This window comes from Actinia tenebrosa, unplaced genomic scaffold (assembly GCF_029948245.1).
Source record: "Actinia tenebrosa isolate PJP-AT-01 unplaced genomic scaffold, QUT_ActTen_1.0 PGA_scaffold0__85_contigs__length_37466705, whole genome shotgun sequence".
NCBI classification, from domain to species: domain Eukaryota; kingdom Metazoa; phylum Cnidaria; class Anthozoa; order Actiniaria; family Actiniidae; genus Actinia; species Actinia tenebrosa.
In genome coordinates, this window is record NW_028292569.1 from 33,932,187 (window position 1) to 33,960,124 (window position 27,938).

At 37.2% G+C, this 27,938-nt stretch overlaps 4 protein-coding genes and 2 pseudogenes across 14 annotated transcripts in view; 4 read left to right on the top strand and 2 right to left on the bottom strand.

Annotated features, from left to right (window-relative positions):
* The window catches only part of LOC116307366 (histamine H2 receptor), a 159,794-nt gene that overhangs the window by 4,639 nt on the left and 127,217 nt on the right, over positions 1-27,938 (bottom strand). For 9 of the 11 annotated variants that reach the window (XM_089024781.1, XM_031717579.2, XM_031717574.2 and 6 more), the window contains one exon: positions 26,148-27,898. The exons of the other annotated variants lie outside the window; for them this stretch is intronic. In XM_089024781.1, coding sequence (XP_088880907.1) covers positions 26,692-27,798 — 1,107 coding nt within the window. In that variant the 5' untranslated portion in view covers positions 27,799-27,898 and the 3' untranslated portion in view covers positions 26,148-26,691. Of the gene's footprint in view, positions 1-26,147; positions 27,899-27,938 lie in introns of those variants that run through there. 11 annotated transcript variants of the gene reach the window in all.
* On the top strand, positions 4,922-8,455 carry LOC116307364 (uncharacterized). The gene has a single exon (XM_031717560.2). The coding sequence runs from the start codon at positions 5,011-5,013 to the stop codon at positions 7,639-7,641; it is 2,631 nt and encodes an 876-aa protein (XP_031573420.1). The 5' UTR covers positions 4,922-5,010; the 3' UTR covers positions 7,642-8,455.
* Positions 10,528-12,546, top strand: LOC148914143 (uncharacterized). Its single transcript, XM_089026471.1, has 2 exons — positions 10,528-10,533; positions 11,603-12,546. The coding sequence occupies exons 1-2, from the start codon at positions 10,528-10,530 to the stop codon at positions 12,467-12,469; spliced, it is 873 nt and encodes a 290-aa protein (XP_088882597.1). The 3' UTR covers positions 12,470-12,546.
* LOC148914144 (uncharacterized) lies at positions 12,822-15,716 on the top strand (annotated as a pseudogene).
* LOC148914145 (uncharacterized) lies at positions 15,779-19,108 on the bottom strand (annotated as a pseudogene).
* Positions 23,460-25,169, top strand: LOC148914146 (52 kDa repressor of the inhibitor of the protein kinase-like). The gene has a single exon (XM_089026484.1). The coding sequence runs from the start codon at positions 23,460-23,462 to the stop codon at positions 25,167-25,169; it is 1,710 nt and encodes a 569-aa protein (XP_088882610.1).

Sequence of the window (27,938 nt, forward strand, 5' to 3'; positions counted from 1 at the left end):
ACGGGACATATACAAGTTAGATTATTGCGGAATTTAGATATATATTTGTACTGATTATTGATATCAGAAAAACGTGAAGATGAATGAATTGGTGTAAATCGGTAGTCTTAAACATCGTATTGAAATATGGCGGTCAATTTGAATAACTATCATTCTGCACTGACAAGCGACAACTAGCTTCGTGTTCACGTGGAAACAAAAGCGTTTTCACATGTATGAGAGGCTAGTCATGATTAGTCGCTAGTCAGTGTAGAACACTAGTTATCCAAATTGTTCAACATATTTCATGATATTTAAGCTAATCTATTTTTCCTATAAGGAAGTGTACGTATGGAAACAATGGGAAGCCAATTCAGTGTTACAGTTGAAAATATAGGCAGTGCTTCGTACTGATTATCCCGGCATTATATTTTTTTTAGGCAACCGAGTACCCGTTGCTAGGCAGCATGGTGAATTTATTTCCATCTTTGGGAAAGAGAGAGAGAGACAGAAAAAAAGATGATTTGTTCTTTGCAACGAAATTAGAGCTAACGCACTATCATGTAAGAGGAACTCCAAGGAAAACACAGTTTCAGGCTTTGATTTCTCTCTAGTACAGTATCCATAATCAATGACTCATTTCAAATCTATTAAAACTTCTTTTTTTGAAAGACTACTCTATCAGTTCACCTAATGTTAAAGTCATGCATATTGAACCAATATCAATGGATCCCCCAACGTTTTGACGAAACAAAAGACAAAATAATAATTTATTTGGCACTAGTATTTCGGTGCTGCGGTAAAATGCCTAAAATTAGAGTCATATTTATTAGTGCGAAAACTAAGCGCTAAATACATGTGGCACTTTGAACTAAGCTTCATTATTTACTTCTTTTTTTCAGTTTTTCTTTTCGGGTTTTGACGATAAAGTATATTACTCTAAAGAACAAGGCTTCTTCGAAAATATTGAAAAAAGTGGTTCGAAATACGTTCAAATACCCGAAGAATAAGAATTTTTATTCATATTCGTTACGTTATTCTTATTCATAACAAGTCATTATTTGTTTGGAAAATGAGAGGGTAAGTAGGAATAGAAGTCTATCGTCGGGGGAGGGGAGATGGGAGAGGGGGGGGGGGGGGGTGGTGGAGGTAGATCACTAAGCTTTTAAATATTGATGAGCCAGAGGAATTTTTTTAGTCTAACCGTTCAGTTTGATCCCATAGTGAACTTCACTGGTATCCCAAGGGCCAAAGCAATTAGGGGTTTCTTCTCTTGAAATGAAAAATATTTTCGATGGAATTATTTCCATTGTACAGACCACCAGTAAGGTTTAGTCAATTCCAGGGGGTCCGAAGGTTGGGGTCAGTGTGAGTTGTTTTCGTAAAAAGAATAAGAAAACATTAAGATAACCATAACAAAGTCTTTAGTCAACATGTTATATGGTAACTGCTTAGTATTAAGCAGACGCAAATTTCCTTCTCCCCTTTTTTTTCTTCTTTATTATTCATTTATTATTAGTACGTTTTTCTTCAAGTTATTGGCGAGGAAAAATCATCATTATCCGAAATAAAACAAAATTTGCCAATGGTGAATCTTTTCGAAGATATGTTTTATTTATTTGAAAGCTTTGAACAAAATGTTCACTGATTGGCTAATACGTTGTTGTGAAAAAATTGAACCGGAGTGGTGTATATTTTGTGTCCTATAGGAAATATAACCAAAACGACTTGATAAAATTGTTAACCAATGTGATGAAAACAGAAAAACAATGAAAAGAAAGATCAAGTGAGATCTATCAAGTAAGTATCTGTTATTATTACTCAATAACCAACTAACACTTTGATATATGCGGCGATTCTTCCTATAGGAATGCTAGTGTTTGTAATAATTATCGTTAGTTATTCCCACTTCATTTTATTTACTTTGGCATCAGTTCTGGGCTCGGTTGTTATGCAATCCACCCTTCATATAACCGGGCCCAATTCATAATTTTTTTGTCCCTTAAAATCATAATCTGCTTTATGAGTTGTTCTTTCTTGCACAGTTTTTGCTTGTCGATGGACACATTTCATGCAAAATGGGACAGAAAAAGATGACTGTGCTATAGCAATATTTTATCATATATAGTTCAAGCACAACATTTATTGCCAATTTCCAATTCTGAATACTCCAACTTTTCTTATATACATAAAAATAAATCGTACATTTTTCAGGACAGCTGCACCCAAAATGTATGGGCACACTGCACGACATCGCTCATGACATATTGTCAAGGTTCAAAACACTCAAATACCTAGCTTGCTACAGAATTTAAAGACTTTGAAAATATAGTTTTCATTCAGTTTAGGAACTATTCGTATACGGTGTGAATGACGGTAACGACACTCGTACCGGTGAAAACAATTCGAGTTTTTTTTTTTCTTTTTCATGTTATTATTTCCTGAGCTTTCTACTGTTTCAAACCCTATACAATGAAACATTGAATTCAAATACACCGAGAGATCCAAATGAATATTATTTCCAATACATTGGTTCAAGGGATGATTTAAGTAGGCATTTTTTTTCTTTTTTTCTTTTTCAAGTGATGCCAAAAAAAACTGTTCACGGCTCAAGTGTTTCACTGTTGTAACAAGTTCTTTACTTGGACTTCAGATAATTATGAATGAATAGTTATTTAGATTAACTAAAGTACAATCTAGAACCAAAGGAAAACAAATTAACTAGTAGTAATAAAACTCATAGTTATCAAACTCTTCTTATCTAATGCGCTTATTGTCTCGACTAATTTAACCGGTACACTACTGCTGTGTTGCACGAAAACTTAAAATAAATCTTATGACAGCTGGCTTCAGTAAGCTAGCTCTTTGAGACTACTCTTTGAGACTACTCTTTGAGACTACTCTTTGAGACTACTCTTTGAGACTACTCTTTGAGACTACTTTTAAAGGGTAGTATGCGAGACTATACCTAACACACAGGTGATGCTGAATTTTGATTGCCATTTGATTTGAAATCTAACGGCTTTTGAAAACTGATGACTTAAGAATATGGTAAAGGTTGAACGGTTTTAGTTCCTTCAACGTGACTTTCATTTCCTTTTTCTTCTTCATTTTCATTTTTCAATTAATTGTATTTCGTCCTTAGATGTGTAGTCACGTAATTTGATAGCTAATATATTCGGAATTCTTTAATTTTTCGACAACGGATTGGATAGAATTTGAAATTATGGAAATTACCATAAATATTAACTGATTAAACAATTCAAAATTTTTCGTTAACATTAATTGATACTATTCTACTGTCAAGTCCAAGGTAAGGGCACCTGGGGACACCTGTATTGGAAATGTTTAAAGTGTATATGACACGAAAACATTTCATCGTTTAAAATGTATAGTTTGTTAGTAATAATAAATATATCGCAATAAAATTTGTTTCAAAAGCTTATTTCTTGAGATATCTGAGAAAATTAATCCCAATTTGTGACGACATTTTGTTGACACGTACTGTAGATTCGGTAGTAAAGCACTAAATATAAATTGTAATTCGTATAAAATAACGACAAAAGGCATATTCTATTCCGCTTCATTTGATAGCTTACGTACTACTCTTCAAATGTTGGGAAACTGAAAACTGTACTACCTGAAATTAAGATTCTACATTCAAACATATTTCGTGTATTTGGAACTAAAACTGGAGACGTCACAACTTGTGCTAAGTTTTCTTGAATTTCTAGAGAAATACGTTTTTAAAACGAATTTAACCGTGATATTTTTATTAATTTTTAACACTTTTAACATTAATCTTTTTTAGTGTCTTATGCACTTTAATCAATGTTAATAAAGAATCTAAGAGGAGTAATAAGCTCTCAAGGTTCAATAAAATCGATACTCGGTTTTGCATATTGGTTTTAAATGATATCCGGTGTATGATGCACCGTATAATGGTCCGCCATAAATTCTAAGCTTTTACCAAAATGCCCCTTGCATAATTGTTCATTAAAAAAATCCGGATTATTTTTTATTTTGAAATTCATGAGGTTGAGATTGTTCTCATCTATTCTTTTTATATTATTACATCAAGAGAGCATAATTAAGAGAGGGGGACTTCTTAATAACGCGCGCGCCATGTAAATTCCTTGTTCTATTGGGCTCTTTTTAGTAACTGCATGCAGTTTACCCTTGTAAGGCCCCGTCCACACGTATCCGGAAATTTTTGTATCCGCAAATTATTTTTTACGGATACGAAAATGTTTGCGTCCACACGCAGCGTATTTGAATCGTTTTCACCGTCCACACGTGTCCGTTTTCGTAAATTTTGCGGATACGGACACAAAAATTGGCGGGCACGTGTGGACACAACCCGTATCCGTAAAAAATAAAAAAAATAAAAATTGTGGATACAAAAATTTCCGGATACGTGTGGACGGGGCCTAAGTTTGCGCGTCACCCTTGTCCCGTGCCGCGTCATCAACTTGCGCGTGTGCTCATTCCGAAAACCCTCGCGTTCTTCGGTTTTTCACCTTACAATTATCATAGAGAATATCTTTAACTTAAATGTATCAATGTGCGTAATAATCAAGAGAGCATTAGTAAGGGTTTTCGTTGACTCACACACATTCACAAACTAATTTACAGGTTTTTATCCAGTTGCAATAGGTAATGAAAATATCTCCAGTTGTCAGATAAATGTTCAAAAACTTTGTTTAAAAGTAAGGAGGATTACTGGTATTGTTATCAGCAAGGCACCACTATATAATGTTTTGATAACTATCTAGGTAATTATTGCGTTTAGTCTTTTAGGGGCCCCTAAAGGTATCGTAAAAAGCTAATCTACTCTTTGTGCATAAAACAAAGGGGTTAGTCTTTTCGCGTGCGTATCTTTCAAGCTGTGAAGTTTTTTTCTAATCTACACGTTTGTTTTCGTTTCAGAAATTTCGTCTCAATTACAACTTAAACAGCGTGAATCTTCTAGAAGAAAACATCTGTTAGTTTGAAAGTAGAAAACTGTAATAAATTGAAGAGGCTTGAAAAATGGAATCATATGGTTGCTCGTACTCTGATGTTAACGTTGTGAGACGCTCCCACTATCATAACATGTTAAAGCAAAGAACTGTAGTAGTAAAAGACCCTAACGCCAAAGCCAAGAGAGAAACGGCAGCGGTAAACGATGTGGATTCTGGCCCAATGATTGTCGTAGAAGTACAAGTAAAGAAAGAGAAAACCGACGATGAGCACCAGAGTGGAATTGATGTGTCAAGGCCGAAAAGTTTTTTCTACGAGGCCCAAACTTCTTTGAAAGGCAATAGTCCACGCCTTCCTAAAGACACCAATTTTGCTGCTGTCAAAGAAGAAAGAAGAGGCAACCAAAGTTCCTCTAATGATACCAAAGACACTAGAGAAGTAGGAGGAACCGAGAAAGATTTCCATGAAATAAAGGAAAGTACCCAAAGAAGGAAGACTGACGTATCAAGAGACGGTGGCAAAATCCATGACGCTACAGAAATGAGCAGCCCAAATGAAAGGAAAGATTCCAAGCAAACAAACAAGAAACGAAAGCTCTATGAACTACATACAGAGGAACACTCACTTAGGAATGATTTCAGAGAATTTCATCCAACAAGTCATGCCCGTCCCTTGGAGGCCCCAATATGGCATCAGGCCAAAGAAGGAGAAAGAAAAATGCCTCAAGATGCCAACAACATCGCCTATACTCAGTTCAACAAAACGTACGCAGATCCCTATCCCACGTACGAAAGAATAGGAATCCATGAAATGCCATCAGATTACCGCGTTGTTGCTGGAAGTGGCTGTAAGCTAGGGCCAAGACCAAATAATGAGCAGGTTCACAGGAATTCTGCCTACCTACCCTCGATTGATCCCCGAAATCGTAAGTGTTTTATAACTGAAGAACCGAGCGCACGATACGTTCCTGACGAACAGGCTTACAGGTCTTTGCAAGAAGAACGTTTGCCCAGGTGGCATCCTAAGTACGGAGTACTATTTGCCAACCCGAACAGATCCGAATGCTATTCTAAAAACGAACCAAAGAGCTTCAAACAGAGTGAAGAAGATGGTGGTTTCCAGTCCAAGGAAAGATTTGAACATCATTATCCCTACCGACTCCAGGCAGATTCAAATTGGCCTTATTTTAACCGAATTGCAGGTAAAGATGATGTTTATGATAAGCAAAGGATTGCCTTTCTAAGAGTTGAACATCCAGGCGCGGAAAGAAATAACCAGACAAAAGCCTTTGATGCGTTCTCTACAGAGCAACACCCTGGGAATAGACCATCAACTGGAGAATATGTTAGATATTTGCCAGTTCCAAATATGCTGATCCCCACACCAAAGCCTGAATTTTTGTTCAATGGCTTGAGCAACGTGCCGTTCGACATTCGGCGTCCATTTCCTGTCACAGATAATGGAAGCTTAGCATTTATCGAAAAAGAGAAAGTTTTTTATCCATGCTGTAACGAAGAAATACCACTCATTCACTATAATAACGTAACATCGAATGCAAGGTGGTTGGACACCAGAAATGAGAGACAGAGGTTTGATGAATTTCAGGCTTCAAAATCTGAAGTTCCATTTACCAATCAGACACAAACGATGATTCTGGACGATGCAGGAGCGAGAATAATCCATATGAATGACTTGGGATACAAGCAGAAAAGAAGTCGGGGGCAAAGAGAAAGATTCAAAGACGTGCCTTTACCAGTCCATGCCACTGTAATGGAAGACGAGTTCTCCAAGAAGGACTTCCCCACAGAAGAAACTATAACAGCAGAGAATCATATCAGGCGTATCGACAAAGACAGGAGAAAAGACAAGATCTTTAGTTCTTATTCAGCTCACAACTCAGAAAGAAAAGCAAACGGCGATGAAACACCAACAGCTTGGAAAGATAAAGTCGATGAATCAAGAAGCAGTAAGGAAATTTTGGAAGGCAAGAAATGTGATACTACAAAAGAAGAAAGAAACGAAAAAAGTGGAGAAAGTGGAAGCAAGTTGATAGCTGTGAGCCAAGTGAAAAAGGAGAAAACCAAAGCACTTGAAGATCCAAAGAACAGTGAAACACAGCCAAAGATTTCCCTAGATCAAGCTGCAGAGAATCAAGATGATTCAAATTCAAAGAAAGCAATTATTTGTAGCGTTTGCAAGAAAACATTTAATAGAACATCGAACCTGTACACTCATATGAGAACACACTCCGCCAACAAGCCCCATGCTTGTGAGTTTTGCGGCAAACGATTTCACCAGAAAGCAGATTTGAGAATACATCGCTACATCCACACAGGAGAGAAGCCCCACAAATGCGCTAAATGCGGGCGAGGGTTCAAGCAGTTAACACATCTCAAGTACCACATGAGGACCCACTCAGACGTGAGGATGTACAAATGTCAATATTGTGACAAGGGCTTTAACCAGAAAAGCAACTTACAAGCACACATCTTTGGACACACCGGTCAGCGTCCACACAAGTGTGAGACATGTGGTAAAGGTTTCACTCTTGCTTCAACCTTGAACACCCACAAGAGAATACACTTGCCGAACAAGCCGTTCAAGTGTGAATTCTGTGACAGAGCGTTTTATCAGAAGAATGCGTTGAAAATGCACTACGTCTCTACCCACCCTTATTCATCTGGGGTCTGTTTAGTTTGAAAACAATATAAACAACTATGTAGTTGGAACTGAGAAACGTTCTATAATCACGCTGTAAATTTTTCTAGTCTCAGTCATTATCTTTAAAAAATGTATATATTTAAAACTAAGGTAGAAAGTAAGAATATCCAATTCCCAGTTTTTAAAAATAATTCATAACAAAATGAGCCTTTTGATATCCCTTTCCCTTTAAGACTATAGTTTATGAGCTAGCTTATGCAACAGCCAATGATGTTTGATATATTTGAGAACGTTGACTTGATCACTTTAAAACCTGTTAACCACTAGAATAATTGAAGGAAGACTCAAGAAAGTTCACACAAAAAATTAATAACAAAGCAAATGCTTGTTCATGATGTTTTAGCTCTGGATTCCTAAATTAACTTGAAGTGAGCCGTTTTGTGTCATGTGAGAATCCAAACCATATCTGAAATATTGATTCTCTCGCGCACAAAGGAAATTTTCTACATAGATTTTTATTTAATTTCATTGTTGTTTTTTTTGTTGTTGTTGTTGTCGTTGTTGTTGTAGCTGTTGTTTGTTTGTTTCTAATCATAAGCACCTTGATACAGACTTAAACAACTGCAAAAACCTCTTTAAAACTTGGCAATCCTCACTCTTACGAAACTTACTAATAAACACTGATTAAGAGTGTTGGTTTTATATCGTGTGACTAAGATAAGTTAGAGACGTCTAATTAGAACTAATACAATGACTAATATAAACATACTTTTACCGAACCATGCATTTAGAAAGTCTCACTGACGTGTGATATATTACTCTTTATATTCCTATATAACTATACATTCATAAGATTGTCACTATTTATATGCACACAATTAACTTTGGGAATAAACTATAATGAAAATAATGAGTTTTTGCCATGAAGAAATAATCAACCCTCAAAGGATTTAACTCCTAATTGCCCATTAAACAGGTGCTGCTTTCATGAATGATTGTTTCTTTTTTGAATAGCATAAATTTTTCAAAAGTGTAAAATCAAAATTGCAAATTATCAAAAATCTTTTTCTTCGTTGACCAACTTTACGATGTGTTCAACAAATGTGCTCGTAAAGTAAAGCTTGGCGGAGTTAGTCAATAAAAAAATATCAAATAATCTTTATTCCATTTATCAACAAGTAATTTCAAAATCTAAAAATAATCCCTTAATAATTCCAGATTTAAAATAGACACAAGTTAATAAAAGACAGGGCTGACAACGAGTAAGGCTACATTAAAATTAGTAAATCACCTGTTACTCAGTAACGTATCTAACTTCGTACGGCCAATAGAGCCTTACCCAACATATTTAGGTTTTGTAATAGAATTCTTTCATTATGATCAAACGAGGTTGAAAAGTAACAAAACCAAGTAGCTTCTGTTAGGTATGGAAACCTCGAGCCCTTTAACTGTGATGGATGATTAATGTTTAACCTCTTAACACGTGATTGTCATAGTGGTTGATGTGAAAATACTTAAAAGCTTAAGAATTCCCGTATAAAGCATTTTAGAGGTGCTTATTCTATTTTTAAATTTTGTAATATATGCAAAGTTAGCCAGTGAAAAACGGCATCGCTTACCAAGAATGCTTTGAAATTTACTGCGGCTTCATGATTCAAAATTGTAAACATGACCTAAAATGGCTGTCTGATTGTCCGTTCAATTACTGTGTCATACAGATTTGTGTCTAAAAATAGCGAATCTCAGTATTCTTTGACTTTCACTTTACAACAAACAAGAAGATTAAAGCTGATAATGTGTTCCAGGTTTAGCCTGAGCTGTCTTCAAGCCTTTTTAATGACTTCGAGCGCGCACGTAGTTCGTGAGGGAAATTCCCCGGTTTCCCTTGATCTTATCTCGTAAAACCTGCCCTTCTTTAAAACCACCAGTGGTACTTTCAATTAAGGACTTAATGAAGTCACTTGCCTTAAGCGATGTTAAATGATTGAATTGAAAAGATCTTAATAGCTGAACAAAATGTCTTAACTATTGGTTCTCACATCATGACGAAGCCAAAATCATAGCCATTGTAAGCCCAGATCTTCTTTTATCACCGTATTGTTAAACCCAATTTTGTAATGAATAAAATGGTGAGTTTTTTTTTTTAAGTTTATTGTGCTGTACATCATCTGAGTGATTCCAGATATGTTTAAGAAAACACGAAACGATCCAACCATTCTAAATGTAACATCGCGCCGTTTTCTAGATTCCATTTTTGTGATTTGAAACATATTTGAATTCCGTAGGAAAAGAAAATGGATATTCAAAAAAAAACTATTATTAATTTCAAACATATTTTTAAAATTAAATTTTCTTTTCGCCTGTGATCGAACAACGCTTTTTTCAGACACAAAGTTACACCTGTTAACTCAAGCTGTTCTATAATGTCAAAACGCACGATCAAAGAACAAAAGATTCCAAAGTTTGCTTAAAATAGCTGCTCGAGACTTCAATGACTCTAACCTTCGACAGTAATTGATTGGTAAGAATTGTATGACTCATACAATAAATATTATCTCATGATCATGGTGTTAAAAAAACGTACATATGGTGAGGATCTACTGCAAAAATTGCCTAACTGCTTTAAATTTTGATTCAAGAAAAAAACAGATTAACTTTAATAAATACGAGTACGAGCATCATTTTCAACCTAGTATTAAACCTTATATTACAAAAACAAACAAAAGTTTTTAAAAATATTTCCTGTGCATAAATTACATAGAACAGGCAGTCTTTCAAGAACTAGGACCGTAAAAAATACTTATAGATTGAACAAAATGTATTGACACTCAGTTCTTAAAGATATTAAGGCTTGCAATTCATTGAAAGATCCTTCGTTCTTTTCTTTCTTTTTAGCTTGTAATTAACATAGTTAACAGTTGTAATATGGAGGTCTGTTTAACACCGGCCCAAATTTCTTGCTCTAATTTTTCCAATACTTTCTCAGCTGTTTGGTTTCCGACAGGCTGCATTTCAAAGAACACATTGTGTGGCCTCATGATGAGCATGATGGCCGAACTCGGAGTGAAATTAAATTCCCCCTTGTCTTTCATTGAAAAACTAACAAGATAAAATCAGCTGTCATCATCGAGTCCAAAATTCCTTTCCCAAGACCTTTGAAGACTTCCAAAGTTTTTCATTTTACAGCGGTGCGGTTTAAGAAAATATGCCATTGTTTGGTCAAATCGGTTTAAGGATTACGATGAGAAGAGTTGCTATGGATTATTAGTTAAATGATGCTAAGATTCTGTTATCGATACTATTTTCCTGTCCGTGAAAGTTATCATCAGTCAAAGTTAACTTTCAAAAGTTTTAGATTCAATGTCTACAAACCACGATTACAAACTAAACATATTCAGTTGATATGGACTTTTGTAATGTATGTTTTTCTGATCGATTCACCCTTTTTTTCAGTTAAAAAAAATGTTCAAAACCTCTGTCTAGTAGACAGTGGTTTTGTTTTATAGTAGAATACGTAGTCATCTTTTAGAGCCCAAACCCTACACCCCAATAAAAAAATCCAAACAGATTCAGATACAGCTACGGATTCCCAATCGCATTTATAAAGCAATTCTTGATTAGTTTTCAGTTTAAATACCTGAATAATATTAACACTGCACTTCGGTCCTTGTTATTTTTTTATAGCTTTATCTATGTCTGATTTCTTTCGGAATTTATACAACTTTAATTTAATCCATTATGCTCAGTAATACGCAGGACCTCATTTAAAATGCTCTAGAAACATGCCCCCCTCTCTGTCCAAATACTAGTATCATCATCCGATCCATGTCATCGCTACTATAAACATTCCCTTTATAATAATAATAATAATAATAATAATAATAATAATAATAATAATAATAATAATAATAATAATAATAATAATAAGGAACTGAGAACAACTCTGAACCTAAATACCCCAGAACCGTCATGTAGCCCATTAGAAGAACCGTAGATACAGATCAAGGGAATGCACATTAAGAAACACCTTAAGAAAGCTGTAAATGAAAAACTCGTGGGGAAGGTTGAAGATCAACATTGGCAAGGAAGTCTACTGAAAGCAAGATGGCAGGATGATCAATTAAGTCATGAAGGCTGCTTTGCATGGCTTAACAAGTGGGTAAGCGCTCCTACCCATTGTGTTGCAGGCATTATGGAATTGTACGAACAGCTAACCTCAACGAGAGTCTACTCCGCCTACAAGACGGGAACAACAGACAAGAATAATGTCACATGCAGAATGTGCGGCGAGGGTTCCGAATGTCTGGCACATGTACTGGCTGGATGTCCGTCTCTTGCACAGTCCAAGTACCTGGATAGACACAACGCTGCTTTGAAAGTGTTTTTCTTTGAGATGCTAAGAGATCTCAAACTGGCTGATAGTACACCCCCATGGTTTTCTGATGTCAAACCTAAACCACTCTACAAATCAACTGACGCTGAAGCATACTGGGATGTACCTGTATATGCTGACCACATGTATGTACGATCTAACCGTGTGGACGCGCGTTTCATCGACCACAATAACAAGAAAGTACTCATGGTGGAAATGAGCTGTCCGTGGGTTAACAACCGAGAAAAGAAAGACAAAGAGAAGACGAAGAAGTATGGAGCACTTAGACTTGAGCTCACAAAACAACACCCAGGATACACGATCTTGCAAGTGAACCTCATTTTGGACGTTCTTGGAGGATGGTCTAAAGAGATGGAGCCTGAGATGAAGAATATCTTTGGAGCAAGATACAAAGATGTATTACTCAGAATGCAGAAAGCGGTATTAAGCTGCACAGTGAACATTGCAAGAACATTCAAATTAATCACATCTTAAGGACATTTCAAACATTCCAAGTATTTAAACTGCATCTTAAGAACATTAATAATTGGTTTTAAGTGATTGTATATATTATTAATTAATCCTGTCATGCTGGTAGGTTACGAAATTACGCCCTATCTAGCTTACCTAATTAGCATTCAAACGTGTTTACTGCTGATAATAATAATAATAATAATAATAATAATAATAATAATAATAATAATTTATTGAGTATTTAACAAGTTTCAATACTTTACGGTTTTCACTTTACGTCATAGGGTATCGTATTTCCGGTCGTCGGCCATATTGGTGTACAGACGGCTAATTTGCATATGTCAAATTGCAATGTTTTGGCTTAGGTTTTAGTATGTTTGAAAGTTGTAGCGAGGAATCTGACGAATCTGCTCAAGCAATATTAGAAAAACCCGATGAAAAAGATTGCCCTCTTGTTCCTCTGTTATCGGAATACTCTAAAAAGCTAGAAAGTCGTGTAAAACGTCGTTATGTAGAGAAAATTTCAGTGATTGGTATCGACCCGGCTACGCTGTGGAATGCGAAGTTGGATCCGGAATGTTTACCTCCTATCGAAGCTACGGATCTATTATCCTATTTGGTTTTGGATACCAGCTTTTATACAGCTAAGCAGTTCAAAGCCTTTAAGAGTTTGGAAGCGTATAATCAGATGGTTTCTGGATTTATCACCAGCGTACAAGGGAAGGTTATCGCGGGAAAGTACGTGGTCTTAGCAAAGGTGCGACATTCCCAGCGTATGAATGACCCTCCGATCCCCATTTGGATTATTTCAAGTGAAGAAGGAACTGTTATTTCGGCCCACTGCATGGGATGTAAGGCAGGTTTAGCGGAAACGTGTTCCCATGTTGCAAGCGTGCTTTTTTATATCCAAGCATGGACAAGAATCAACGGAAAACTAGCATGTACCCAAGTCAAATGCACGTGGCTTTTGCCGACCTACGTGAATGAAGTTCCCTACGCTAGAGCTCGGGATATCAATTTTAAATCATCTAAGAAGCTAAAAGCTGAGTTGGACTTTAAGATAGATGCCTGTGTGGGGGAGAAACAGTCAGAATCCAGCGCTCAAGCAAGGCCTTGCAAAACATCGAACGTTTTAAGACCACCAAATGAGGATGAAATGAACGCTCAGCTGGAAAAGTTGAATGGTTTGAATGCAAAACCAGTCATCCTAAGTCTATTTAAACCTTATTGTGATAGATTTATATCAAGAAGCCAACATGTTGCTACAATACCAGATTTATATGACCCTGGTTACCTCAACCTCAGCTATCCAGACCTGCTAAAAAAATGTTTCGAAGTCAACTTAAACCTTGATGATAGAGCACTACATGCCATTGAAGCAGACACAAGAAAGCAATCCAAGGGTAACCTCTTCTACCGACATCGGGCTGGCCGCATTGGTGCTTCAGTCAGTTGGTCTGTGGCACACAGTAATGCGATGCAGCCTTCACAGTCTTTGATAAAGTCTCTCTGCTACCCCCACTTGTTTAAAGTCACCTCGAAAGCTGTTACCCATGGCAAGAAACATGAGGCATCTGCTGTTGAGGCATATGTTTCTCTTATGAAGCAGATTCACAAAGACTTTCAAGTTGGGTATTGTGGAATTATTGTGGATAAAGAACATCCCTGGTTGCATGCCACTCCTGACTTCATGCCTTCTTGTTCCTGTTGTGGTGATGGTTGTGGGGAGGTTAAATGTCCCTATGGAATTGAAAATGGTGATTTTAATTCCTACATTTCAAAGAAGACCTCCTGTCTTGAAAAGGTAAATGGTCAATTCAGGATGAAGAGAAACCACCAGTACTATTTCCAAGTCCAGCAGCAGCTGAATATAACTAAGATGAAGTACTGTGACTTTGTTGTCTTTGCCTTCAATGCTAGTAATCAACCAGTGTTTTATCATGAAAGGATATATCCTGATTACATCCTGTGGGAATCACTACAACCAAAGCTGACCAAGTTTTGGAGGATTTGCATTCTCCCAGAAGTTTTGGGTCGATGGTACACAAGAAAATGCCACATGCCAAGTCTAACACAAGTTTCAGTAGTTTGCAATGACAATTCTATTTGTTATTGCAGAAAAGCTACTGAAGAGGAAACCATCACCTGCTCCAACCCCAAGTGCCCTTTTATAAAGTTTCATTCGTCATGTCTGGGAATAAGTGATCAAGTCCTGAGGATTTGGTATTGTCCTACCTGTCGTCTGCTGCCAGAATTCAAAAGAAGTGCAAAAACCAGGAATGCAGCATAGCAGGATACATGTAACAAAGCACTCAGCCTGGATAGCATCTGCATTCGTAAGTCCAAGCCAAGATTAGATCAAAGGCTTCTTGAATGTCACAGTAAAGACTGTCAAAATGGAAAATTCTTTCATTTAGACTGCCTTAATTATAAAAGGATGCCAAACAACAGCAAGAGTACATGGATTTGCAACAACTGCAAAGGAAAGCCCCACAAAGAAAATAAACCTAAAGCATCCCATGCCACCACCACACCACAAGTTGAATGTAATGGTTCTACATCAACTTCTTCCAAACAATCTACCACTTGTACTTCTTTGAGTCCACAAGATCTTACTTGCAGTGATGATGATAACAGTGTTTATGATCTATCTGACATCAGTGATGATGACCTATTTGATGATCCATCTGACAGTGATGATGCTGTAGAGATAACTAATGTTACTCAGGGAAACACTGATAAGACAGCCTCTTTGGGAAATTTAACCCAGGCTGACTATGATACCATTGAATCCCCAACTGGATGGCTAGACTGCACCATCATTCAACAAGCCCACATTGTCCTGAAACAGGTAAATTCAATGATTGATGGTTTTCAAAGAACCACCTTGGGACCAGTAAGGAACTTTGATGTGTTATCAAGCGAATTTGTGCAAATTCTTCATACAGGAAATCAGCATTGGGTATGTACGAGTTCTGTAGGCTGTTCACCTGGCATAGTAAACTTGTATGACAGTTTATTTCATGACGTCATTGTAGATGAAGTAGAACAACAAGTGAAAGATTTAATGGCAGACAAATTTGTAAGAATAGATATTGTACCAGTCCAGCAACAAAGAAACGGCAGTGATTGTGGTGTTTTCTCTGTCACATTTGCGACATGTATTGTGCATGGTCTCAACCCTGGTACAGCCAAATTTCATATACCACAAATGCGGCCACACTTATCAAGATGTTTAAAAACTGGAGTGATCACCCCATTTCCATAGAGTTGTACAGCTTTTATAAACTGGTATAAATTTTACATTTAAAATAATATTAACCAGAAGTGTAATAGTGTATACAAGTTTATTATTATCAAAATATAATGGAAGAGTACCCTACCACTAGGATCTAAAGGAGTATTCAAATTTTTTCTAGAGGGGGGAATATGAGGATTTTGAGGGGGGGTACCATTTTTCCCATAAATGATTTTTTGGGAGGGGGTAACAAAAATTTCCCCAGGAATAAAATAACTTTACCTTGATTGATTGACATCTTTTGAAGGGAAAAATAAAAAATTCATAAAACCCCCTCTAGATAAAATATGAACACTCCCTAAGGGTGATCAAGTCATCACCTAAAAATGCTTAAAATATAATAACATGTTATTGTTTATTTTAGTTGAGATATAAGATTATTTATTATTCACTCAATGATAATTATTATGCAATGGTGTGATTAATAATTGGAAACTGTAAAATCTTATGAAAATTTTATTAGCAATCAGCCGAGTCATTTTTCAACCTGTGATAAGCTTATTAGTCAGCCACCATCAATGGTGGAATGGTTCAATGTAACATTCTTATTACTGAGTGCATTCCTGATGATGGACACTTAGCTTGAAATCAATTTATTCAAGATCGAAGGAAGAACTCAGCATTGCTAATATCACATCAACAATCAATGAAACAATTGCTATATTTCATATTTAAAATTTTTTAAAGTGAAACTATTTTATTAGCATTTGACTGAAAATGCTGTCAGGAAGTACATCAGAACTACAATAATGAAGGAGAAAGTAGAAAAAAATGCAGTTTGTAAGTAAACCATGTAGAGAGAAACTGAAATGAAAACTCTGCTGAAATCTACAAATGGAGGCTGTACATAACCATTTAATTTGAATTTTGATTTAAAAACTGCAAGTCCCTGTAATAATCCATTTACAATAAATACAGCATAGCCCCCTCCACTGTGGGTAATATCAAATAATTATGTCTTGTTATTTTTATGAATTGTTTCTGTCAGCAGTGCAGGCACTAAAAGGGGGACAATTTTTAAGAGTAAAAAGAAAACAATGCATTCTCAATAATTGTGGAATGTAAGTTTGTGGAAGTGCCTTAAGCTTGGATCTTTTTTTTAATTAAAACATATTTTTGTCAGGATTAACTCCAAGAGCATGATGCTCATCATTGAAGGGAGTCTATGACAAAAATTGAATGCATTTTTTTTAAAAATAAATTCTGATTGCTCATCACTGCCTGAGTGACCCCAACTAGCTTCATTCCACATGAAAATAACTGAAATTGCCTAGTCAAATGGTACTATAGCAGGGCATAAATTAACCAGAGCAGAGCAAACTTTTATGATTCGATCGAGTGCTGGAATTCTATCTTCAGTAGGTCCATGAGGATTGCTCATTAAAAAATCAGTTGGCAGTGTTCCCTGTAACATTGTATACTTGCTGCGCAAAAGACCAATGACTCTTTCCACATGGATGCGAACATTGGCAATTCCCCTTGTGGTTTCAACATCAACAGGGTCAAGCTGCTCTTTGCCTTTGGTGAAAGCTGGAATTACCAATTTTGCCCTCCTGAATGCCACACTCTCATGTATCGTGAAGCCCCGATCAGCCATCACCATGTCACCAGGAACCAACTTGCTTAAAATCCCACAGTTCTCTGTCAAAAACTTATCTGAGGTTCTACCACCCCATGCCTCAGAAACAAATGAAATTGTGCCTTGTGGAGTTATTCCAATCAAGACTTTGATGGTGTTGTGATGTTTGTAGGAGCTAAATGTTTGTGCTCTAGCAAGTAAATTTGTAGGTTTCTCGATAAAAATCTCGAAACAGTCAATTATTACGGTCGTTTTAGTTCCAAAGCTGAACTTAAAACATTGTGGCATTGATCGTATCAAGCTTTCACGGTCTGGCCAGTGGATAAATGGAGATAATCGTATGTCCTTAGTTGTCAACCAAGAATGAAATGTTCTAGATACTGTGGGCACTGAGATGTTGAACCTATAAGCAAGGTCTTGATATGGTACATCCAATCTTAACTTTATCAAGACCATTACATATTCTTGAAAAGGACTAAGGGTTTGGGAGCGACGGGAGGCAAACGGTGACACGAGTTCAAACACAAAGTTCAGGATTTCATAAGAGGGAAGGCCAGTATAAAATAGTACTTTATCATCGCTATTTCTAAAATAATCTTCGTTAAAATCGGTGACTTTCTCGTTTGACTTAAATTAATAATCAAACTCGTCTGTCTGTGAAGAGGCATCATAAGACTTAATCTTAGGCGTACGTGCCAACCCTTCGGTCTGAGTGCTCATCTCGGCAAAGCTTTTGACCTCAGTCTGCGATGATTTTTCGTTTTCATCAATGTTTTGTTCCGCGAACGACACATCAATTTCTTCTGTTGTCGAAGATGCAAAAGAGATATTAGAGACTTCAGTCCCTTTATCATTCAACCGAAGTCTTTTCTCTTCGATCGTCCCTTTCGCGTCTTCAAGCTTCTTCTTTCTTCTAGCTTTGGCTCTCTCTGCTCGTTCCTAGACTATTTTCCCCTTGTCTTTGTTGTTAGTTTTCGTGTGCCCAAGGTTGAGTGTAGGCACCCAATCAGCATTATATTTATCCCACGGTTTTGCTGGACGTCCGGAGATAAAATGACGGCTACAAACACGGTCGTTTTTAAGGATTTGTTCCGTCAAGTCATCTCTGCTTATAGCCGCGATCCACTTCGTTCGACGCTTTATTGAAAGCTCTTCTGCCTCTTCACCGTGATTTCTATCAATTACTGGCACTCTGAAGAAGGAAACATCTTTATCTCGACCACTTCTTAAGTGGCAATCCACAAATAAGCACAGAACCATCTTAACTATTATTATTATTATTAACTTTACTTCATACTACGAGCACTTCAAGTGTTTGTTTGTACACCACTATGGCGGATAGCAACGGTTGTCAAGGATTTGGTCACGTGAGTGAAAACCGAGAATAGAAGAAAGAAATTACACTAAAAAAAATCAGTCCAACCCTTAGCAATACACAGGGCCTCATTGAAAATGTTCCAGAAACATGGCTCCCCTAGCTGTTCAAATACAATGTCATCACTATCTTATCCTTATTTTTTACTTTTGAAATGCTACATGAAAATAAAACTGAGGTCAAATGTAGCGATAGTGTGTGTGAGTGAAAAAGTGTCGCCAACTGGTGCGAAAGCGCTAGAACAACTAAACACCAGCCAGCTTCGCATCGAAATGTGTCGGTTTGACGTACGAAACCCGTGCATAGAATTATGCGAATACACGGGGTCATACGTTTGCGCTTTGTGTTGTAATAACCGGTGAAGTATATATATATGTCCATGGAAAACTATTCCGTCATAACAGGTGTGTGTTAAGTTGATAGTACTCAAACGTTATTTATCACTGAGTTATTATCAATATAGATCCAATATAACTCCGATTAAGGTTACTTGACTTTTAAAATGGCCAAAGATATGAGGTGCATGCAAAAAAGACTTGCTTGTCTACTTTGATACCAGTTTACTTGGCTAGATCGAATGACACACTCAGTACTTTCAATACAGCTTCGGGCGCTGACAACCCCCTCTTTCCCCCCACCCCCTTCCCCCTCAAAAATGTAATGAACACAGAAAGCATTACTTTGGCGTGGTGCACCGGTTTTAAAAATTATTTAGTACTATTTTAGACTTGAGCCTATAGTTTAGACCTGAGCTATAGTTTTGACTGAAAAGGCGTGAGGATTGTTTTACGAAATTTTAAATGTTGTAATCAGCACTTGAGTAACGCTTATTCAGGGCACTGAAGCACCTACACTTGACTTCAGTCAGGAACAAATGAAGACATTCAAGTACTACAGATTAACGAGAGATAACCTTAATATAATCCAGACTGATATCTATCATAACATCCGAATACAGAACTTGACTCTCTTCAAGTGTTATTTGCCTAAATATGCTGAGATTACTTTGAAATAATATTTGAAGGTAGCATAATTAGCATAAAATTCATCATGTAACTTCAATGTTTGACGTAGTTCAGAATTAAGATTAATTGCATGCTTATCTACAGGGAAATCGAGATTGTCGTTGCTTTGAATAAACTGCCCCGAGGCGTCCTGAAATCGATCTTTCGAAGTGATATTCTAGGCTAAACTATTTCAGTGTTTGACTTTAACTTTGCGATCCTCCTATCTGCTAAGCCACGCCCGTTTCCCTGGCCCAGCTGCTGTTTAATTTAAACGGCAAAATATAATCTAATGAATGAATTAGGCGGACATGTACCTTTAAATCGTCGAAGTCAAGCTGTTCCGACCTCCCAGTTAAAAAACTATTAGCTCATCATATTGAGCAGGCTTTAATAAGTGTGAATAGTTGACATTCTCACCATTGCTGACTTTGTAACTACTAATCCGACTGACTATCAATTACAATACCAAATAATTAGTGCCTAACGTTATACTATGCATTTTGTACAAGCCTAATGACAGTGATTGAGGAAACCACAGAACACTGGACTAATTAAACTAAACAATGACTATCTTGCCCCAGAGATTCAGGAAAGCTATACTACCTAAAGTTTTAAACGTGCGATCACGAGGTATCTTTATTCACAGTGCCGGTAGAGGACAAAGGTTTACGCAAGCGTGCTGCCTGCGAATCTCCAGATAAAGTGTCCCGATATCCTATCTGAAGTTAAATGATTTTTCACTGACATTGGTTGTCCTATCAATAGCAGACGAGGGTTAAAGATAACTTCTTAGTTTATCAGCGTCTCGTGTTGTATTCTTCGACATGAACTTGACCTCACATCGTGTAAGCCGTGTGAGTTGATACGCAAAACCGAAAGCCAAAAAGAAATATGGGGATTTCAATCAGCGGTTAGTTATTCCAATACGTGTCGGTATTCGATCCGTTGTGGATGATTAAGGCGGCAATGATAGGAAAATGATTGTATGACTGAATGAAAAGTAGGAGGAAAAGGAGGAAATATATAAAGACAAAAGCAAAAATGATAAAGCAAAATAAATGGATCATAATTCGCATACATCATGTTCCGCAGCTGAATCTGGGGAAGCGAGGGCGGAACTTTTCGATCTAATAGTTTAAAATGCATTCCAACAATCTTATTTGCGAGGCAGTCGTTACCAGTCTTCCTTTTAGGCCGGAAAAGGCGAATAACTTTTGAGAGTTGAGTGATTATAATGAGAGGTTTTTATAGTTTTAACTGTGTCTTGAGATTTTATTTTAATTTTTACCAGTATATATATATATATATATATCAGTGGCGGATCCAGGGGTAGTGCGACGGGGTCCGCTGCACCCGTTTTTTTTTTCAAGTTTTTTTTTTTTTTTTTTTTTGGTTTGAATTTTTGGATATCAAGGAAAAAATATTTTGTAAATTTTTATTAAAAAGATTACAGAAGTTTTGGGTTGTATCCTGTAGTTATAGCTTGTTTTTGGCGTCGCACTGGTAGCTCGAGTACTCCAAACAGTTCGAGCCATCGCCTTTCCGGCCCGATCCCCGACCAACTGTTTGGACTACCTGTGTTGAAATACAGCGCGCATGCGTAGTCTACTTACAGTCTTGTCAGAACTGAACCACCATATTGGAATTCCCGAAAATTAAATTAATCAATGTAATCAGATGAGCAAGCGAAAATCCAACGAAAAACTTCAAGCAATCACATCATTTTTCAAGAAAAAAAGCGAAGGTAAACAAAGATTGACAATATTATTTGTATTTTCATCTTATTCATCAACAAGAATATTGTCCTGAGTAAAGCTTGCCGCCAAAAGGACTCGTGATGGCTGAGATGTTGAGCTTATTTATCAACCATCGGTATATTTGCAAACAGCACTTCGAATCTCTTCTCGTGGAGCTCACACTTAACAAGGACAATCCTGAAACTGACATTTATAATCTAAGATATCTGATAACTGTTAAAATTGTGGAGCATTTCATGACTGGAGAAACACATATACCAGGCTTGGTTCACCCAATTATTCGGCCATTTCTTGGAAGGCCGGATGAAATTGGAACCGTATTGTACGATGGCATGACGATTTCCCTACCAGGAAAAGAGGAGATAATAAATCCGCGAAATCAATTAGTGGAAGGTGGAGACGTGTTTATACGCTTCGAAGACACAGATGAGTGGGAGCCGTCAGACAATGAGTCAAGTGACTGTGATACAGAGATTTTAAGTGACAGCGAGTAAACATATACATCCGGTTATCGTTTACTTAATGACAGCTAGAGATGAAAAAACATCGTTAGTACTAGTTTTTAAACTTTGTTTTATAATCACAAAGGATGTCGTTTAGAGTGTTGTGTTAACTTTGTTGTTTTATAATAAGTTTTACATTAAGAATGCAATTGCAATTGGGGTGCTGCATAATCATTACCGTAAATGATCTATTAGACGCCTATTAAATTTTCGTATACGAAGGGTGCCGTGGGCGTTTAATAGATAAGAGGCGTTTGTTACTTTAGAGAGGGGCGTTTATTAGACAGTGGGCGTCTAATAGATCATTTACGGTACATGAATTATCTCTAGTAAATAGGTCTATTATAGAATTATACTCCCAAAGATTTTGAATTTATCATGCACACCAGCATGATTCGCTGAATTTTCACATTCAAACATTTAATTATAGATGAAGAAACAAATGCAAGTTTTAAGAAAAATGTAACGACACCATCATCAGATCAGGACAGTAAGTGCAATCCTAGACAGTGACTTGCTCCAAGTCTCTCGCGCTGCTTACTCTAGAGCGGCGCGATCACGGATGGCGAAATTACCGAACAATGAACCGTTATTCCGATTGGAAATCTCTTCGGAATAACGATAACTTTTCGGAAAAACGTCGTTCGTCGTTCGGGAGTAAAGAGCAAGAAAGACTTGGAGCAACTCTTGTGCAATCCTAACAAATTAGTTAAAAAATAATGTAACCACACACTTTGCTGTAATTATTTGGAGCACTTTGACTCTTAAATTTTAGAGTTAGCACTTAGTTAGGTATGAGCGCAATAAAGAAAAAAATGTATAATTTCCAGAGTCTACGCTTTATCAATTTGTCAGATTTAATATTTATTGTATTCAAGTGTCGTTTAAAAGTATTAAATGTCCCCATTTTGAAAGTATTTTCACATTCTATACTGTTTATAGATCCTAGTGGGGAGATTTCCATGGACGAGGAAGTCAGTAGTATTTCGTTGCCTTGTAAATCGTATGATATTGGTTTGCTCTTTGAGTCACATACTGACATTCGAAGCATCAGTAGAGACGATTTATACAACATTCTTACCAAAGAGCCTGATCCCAATGTATCGTCTTACCCGCGTACACGGCTTTGTAACACGTCATCCACTTTACGGCAGTTTCAACCGTCTTGGCTGTTAAAACACCCTTGAGTTCACTATAGTTCTCACATTGACGGTGTATTCTGTCGTGCTTGCGCAATGTTTGCTCCAGAGCAAGTAAAAGCACGTGGTGCTGGTTGCTTTGTGAATAAACCTTATAAACAATGGAATAACATATGCGAAAAGATGAACGGCCATGCAACACAAGATTACCATTTAACTTCTATGGCGAAAATGGCTGAATTTCTTTCTCGTTACAAAAACCCTTCGCAAGCAATCAACAACATCTTAGACAGCGAAGCCCAGAAAACAATTGAAAAAATAGACGGGTAATTCAATCATTATTAAAGATTGTAATGTTGTGTGGGAAACAAGGCTTTGCACTACGTGGACACCGCGACGATAAAATATGCTGGACGGAGCAAGAAGAGGATAAACATTCAGCTGAAGGTAACTTTATTGAACTTGTTCGTTTTCGGGCAGAGACGGATCAAGTGCTCGCTAAACACCTGGAAAATGCGCCACGCAATGCGAAATATACATCGAAAACCATACAAAATCAACTAATTGAAGTTATTGGCAAGAATATCCAGAAGGATATACTGGACGAAGTAAAGGAAGCAAAGTACTACACCGTAATAGCAGATGAAGTAACGGATGTCTCAAACAGAGAGCAGATGTCACTATGCCTCCGCTATGTTTTTGATTCTGCCGTTAAGGAAGTATTTGTGGACTTCGTTGAAGTAGAAAGAATCACTGGTGAGACATTGGCAAAATCTATTTTGCAATGGCTGACAAGCAATGGTTTGTCTTTGGCCAATCTCAGAGGTCAATGCTATGATGGTGCTTTCAATATGTCAGGCGCAAAGTCAGGATGCAAATCAATTATACAAGAGAAGGCCCCTCTGGCAATTTACTTTCACTGCGCAGCTCATCGATTAAATCTTGCTGTAGTTTCTGCCTGCAAAGTTCAAGAATTCAAGAACGCAGAGTCGTATGTTGGTGAAATTGCTAGGTTCTTTGGCTACTCAGCAAAGAGGCAGCGTCTTTTGGACAGAGTTCTTGAATTAAAGAATCCACAAGGAACAAAAGCAAAGAAGCTAAAGGATGCTTGCCGAACGCGTTGGGTTCTACGCATTGATGCTTACATTGTTTTCGTAGAAATGCTTCCCGCCATCCATACAGCATTAGAGGCCATGGTGTACCCAAACCAACATGAAGAGCTCGGTACAAACTGGATGTGGGATAGCGAAACTGTGACAAAGGCAAATGGATTTTTGTTTCAAATTGAGTCATCGACATTCCTTTTATGCATCATGATTCTCCAGCAGGTCCTTTTCTTACTGAGAGAACTAACAGTTAAGCTGCAGATGCAAGCAATTGATGTTGCATATGCATACCGGCAAGTACATTCTCTTGTATCTACACTAACAACTATGAGAGAAAAGTCTGAAGCAGAGTTTAAGAAGATTTTCCAGGAGACGACAAGGCTTGGACAACATTTCTATGGAGAGGAGTTCCAGCTGGAGAAGCCTAGAATTGTGAGACGGCAGATGAATAGAAACAATCATAACGTATCTAGCTCAGAAGATTATTTCCGAGTTACATTGTATAATGAGTTCATCTCGCATGTGATTGCCGAGCTGCAGGAACGATTTGTACATAACCCTGCTCATGATGTTACACTTAGCCTACTTTTCCTTCTTCCAAGTGAATGCATCAATAAAGAAGACGATGCTGAGCTTCCAGTAAAACTTGCTGAAACGGTTAAATTCTATAATGATGATCTGCCTTATTCGCAAATGTTTCCAACAGAGTATAAGATGTGGATTCGAAAGTGGAAACAGCAATCAAACGGCAATCCTTCTAAGGTTCCAAATAAATTGGCTGATGCCTTTCAATCCTGTAGCAGTTTGCAGTTCCCAAATATACACATATTGCTTCAACTGGCTTTAACTCTACCCATTACTTCATGTGAAAGCGAGAGAAGTTTCAGTCAGCTGAAACTTATTAAGACTGATAGGCGTTCAACGATGTCAGGGAATAGGCTATCTGGTTTGGCCTGATGAAAGCTCATCAAAGTCTTTGCAACAAACTAGCTTTTGATGACAATAAAATGGTAGAGCTGGTAAAAGCTTTCGAGCAATTCCATCCCCGAAAGATGAGGTTGTCCTTTGTTTTGGGCGATTGAATAAGGTAAGGGCCACCTGAAAATTATCATTTATGGTAACGGTGTTACCCTGTCTAATAAAGTTGTTGTTATTATTATTATTATTATTATTATTATTATTATTATTATTATTAAGACAAATTTTATAATTTTTATTCAAACTAACAGCGCTTATATAGTAGGTAAAAGCAACGAAACAATTAATACTTTGACATCATATGACGTCAATATGACGTCATAGCAATCTATTCCCCGATCTGGACCCCGTTTTGAAAAACCCTGGATCCGCCACTGTATATATATATATAACCTGATCTCAATAAATTATACTACACATGTTAACATTTCAAGAAAGAGAAATGGAATGGAATTTAGTACTAAAGCGAGTCTTCGTTTTATAAAATTCGTGACATGCTAACTTACGTTAAAGGTATTATATTTATACTGAAATTAGTATACCCGTAGCAAGAGTTTCACCACTTGACCGATTTACTTCACTGATTTACCATGAAAATCAATAAACAATTTATGAAACTAAATTAGTGGTGCACCTCATGACAGCATTTACAAGGTCTTTACATGCCTCGATGGCTTCCCGCCATTTTTCGATATGCGTATATTACCTGTACCAAAATAAAGACGTGCAGCGTATCCAGTGCTGCCGTTAAAAATAATGACCACTTCATCCAACGTCTAAAGTGTCATATCAAAGTCTCAAGAAACGTTTGCAAATTCGCTTTAGTGAATTAGGTTGGACCGACTTTGAGTACTTATACATTTACTGTGTGTTATCAAGTCCAATCTCTATTGATTGTCCACGGGAGGCAATCTTAATCTACTGGGGGAGGGTTTATGAAAGCGACTTCAACCCCCCCCCCCCCCCCCCTCCTCCCTTGTACACCGTGCACACGCACACACAAATTAAGTATTCTAGCTGTTATTTACTTCCTGTGATGATATCTGACGCTTGATCAATTGGGTCGATTAGATCTTAGCCTGCGTAGCCGGCCAAAAAGAGGACCGGCTACGCAGGCTAATTAGATCTCAAAGCCGCTCATCACCAATAATTATAACTTTGGTGTGTCTAAGTGTACATAGTTTCTTGAGTACAGCTTGTCGTAGTCACGTTTTAATCTTTTACTTAATCGTAGTATACGCAGTAAAATGTGAAGAATAAAATCAAGCTCGCCTCGCTTCCTTGCTTGCTTTTCTTGTAATATGATAAATTTAAGGATGTAAGTAGTGCTCTCAGTGTTGATAATATTATATTTCTTAAACCTTAAGACTGCAAAACACTTTGCAATCAAGTAATATACCAGCATGTTCTATTAGTAGCTAGAGATACCTCACTCAAGTAGTTTTACACAGCTTCAATTCCAATTGAAGAGCCATCCAATACAGTACATGCAATTTGACTTTTAAACCTGGGTCTGCTTGTGAACACCATTTGCATTGGACTCCAAGAGTTCTTTCCTTAAATGATTGCCATTTTCGTTAACATGAGTCAAATTGTTGCCGGAGTCTTCACTAGACTTGCCCAATATAGGGGTCTTCTGGGTTTTATTAAGAGTAGTATTGAAATTATCATCTTCGTTGTCTTCTTGGTATTTGGAAAAAAACAGCCGCAACAAAGCTTTTCGCCACTTTTTAAAAAGTCTTTTAAATGCGCCTCGGTAGGTACGGTTTAGACAACAATAGATAATAGGATTTAAACAACTGTTCAGATATTCCATCCATTTTATGGCTCTAAGAACCTTAAAGTGAGGGTCACTGATAAAATTCTGATCAACAGCATATCCAATAATCATTACGAAAAACGGAAGCCAACATACGACGAATGCTCCAATCACGACAGCAATAGTCTTCGCAGCTTTAATATCTGTTTTGTAATTCTGATGGAGGTTGATCATGCGAGCTTGTCGCCTCGCAACCATATAAATCCGTGCGTACATGATAATCATAGCCACCAATGGTAGTATCAAGCTAGTGGTTGACACCAAGTAATGGTAGCCATTATTTGGAATTTTGAACTTTGCAAGGTTCAGCAAAGAAATAGTAACTGCGTAAATCCATACGAAGCAAATGATCACGATCGCTCTCAATGACGTCAAGAACTCGTGGTATTTATAGGGTGCTGTTATGGCAAGATGGCGGTCACCGCTCACTGCTAATAGATTCATTATAGAGGCAGTTCCGCAAAGAATGTCAATGCAATTCCAAAACTGCATCGATCGTTGATCCAATATTTTTGAGTTCTTCAAGTCAGGCTCCAGTTGCAAAATGAACCAAAATGGCATAGCAAGCAACGCAACCATGATGTCAGCAACCGCTAAACTTATTATGAAGTAGTTACACTTTGTTCTTAGCTCTCGAAATGTAATAAAGCTAGCCCACACCAAGAAGTTACCAAACAAGGTTGCAAGCATCAGCAATCCAACGAAAATCGCTCCAACGATGTTCTCAGGTCCTAAACCTAAGGTTGACGAGTTGGTTGAAGAGTTGCCCATTTCGTTTGAAGACGCCATTTTTTTTTCGTTTCCGTTTGTAGAACGTCTTTTTAAATAATCCTTTTCAGTCAAAGTTTTCAGAAGTGGTTTCTATTTGTCACTTATGTCCTTGAGGATCCTGTAAGAAATCAAGAAGAAATCAAGAAGAAATCCAAGAC

Coding starts and splice junctions, on each gene's coding strand:
- LOC116307364 (XM_031717560.2), top strand. CDS start 5,011: ATGGAATCATATGGTTGCTCGTACTCTGATGTTAACGTTGTGAGACGC.
- LOC148914146 (XM_089026484.1), top strand. CDS start 23,460: ATGTTGTGTGGGAAACAAGGCTTTGCACTACGTGGACACCGCGACGAT.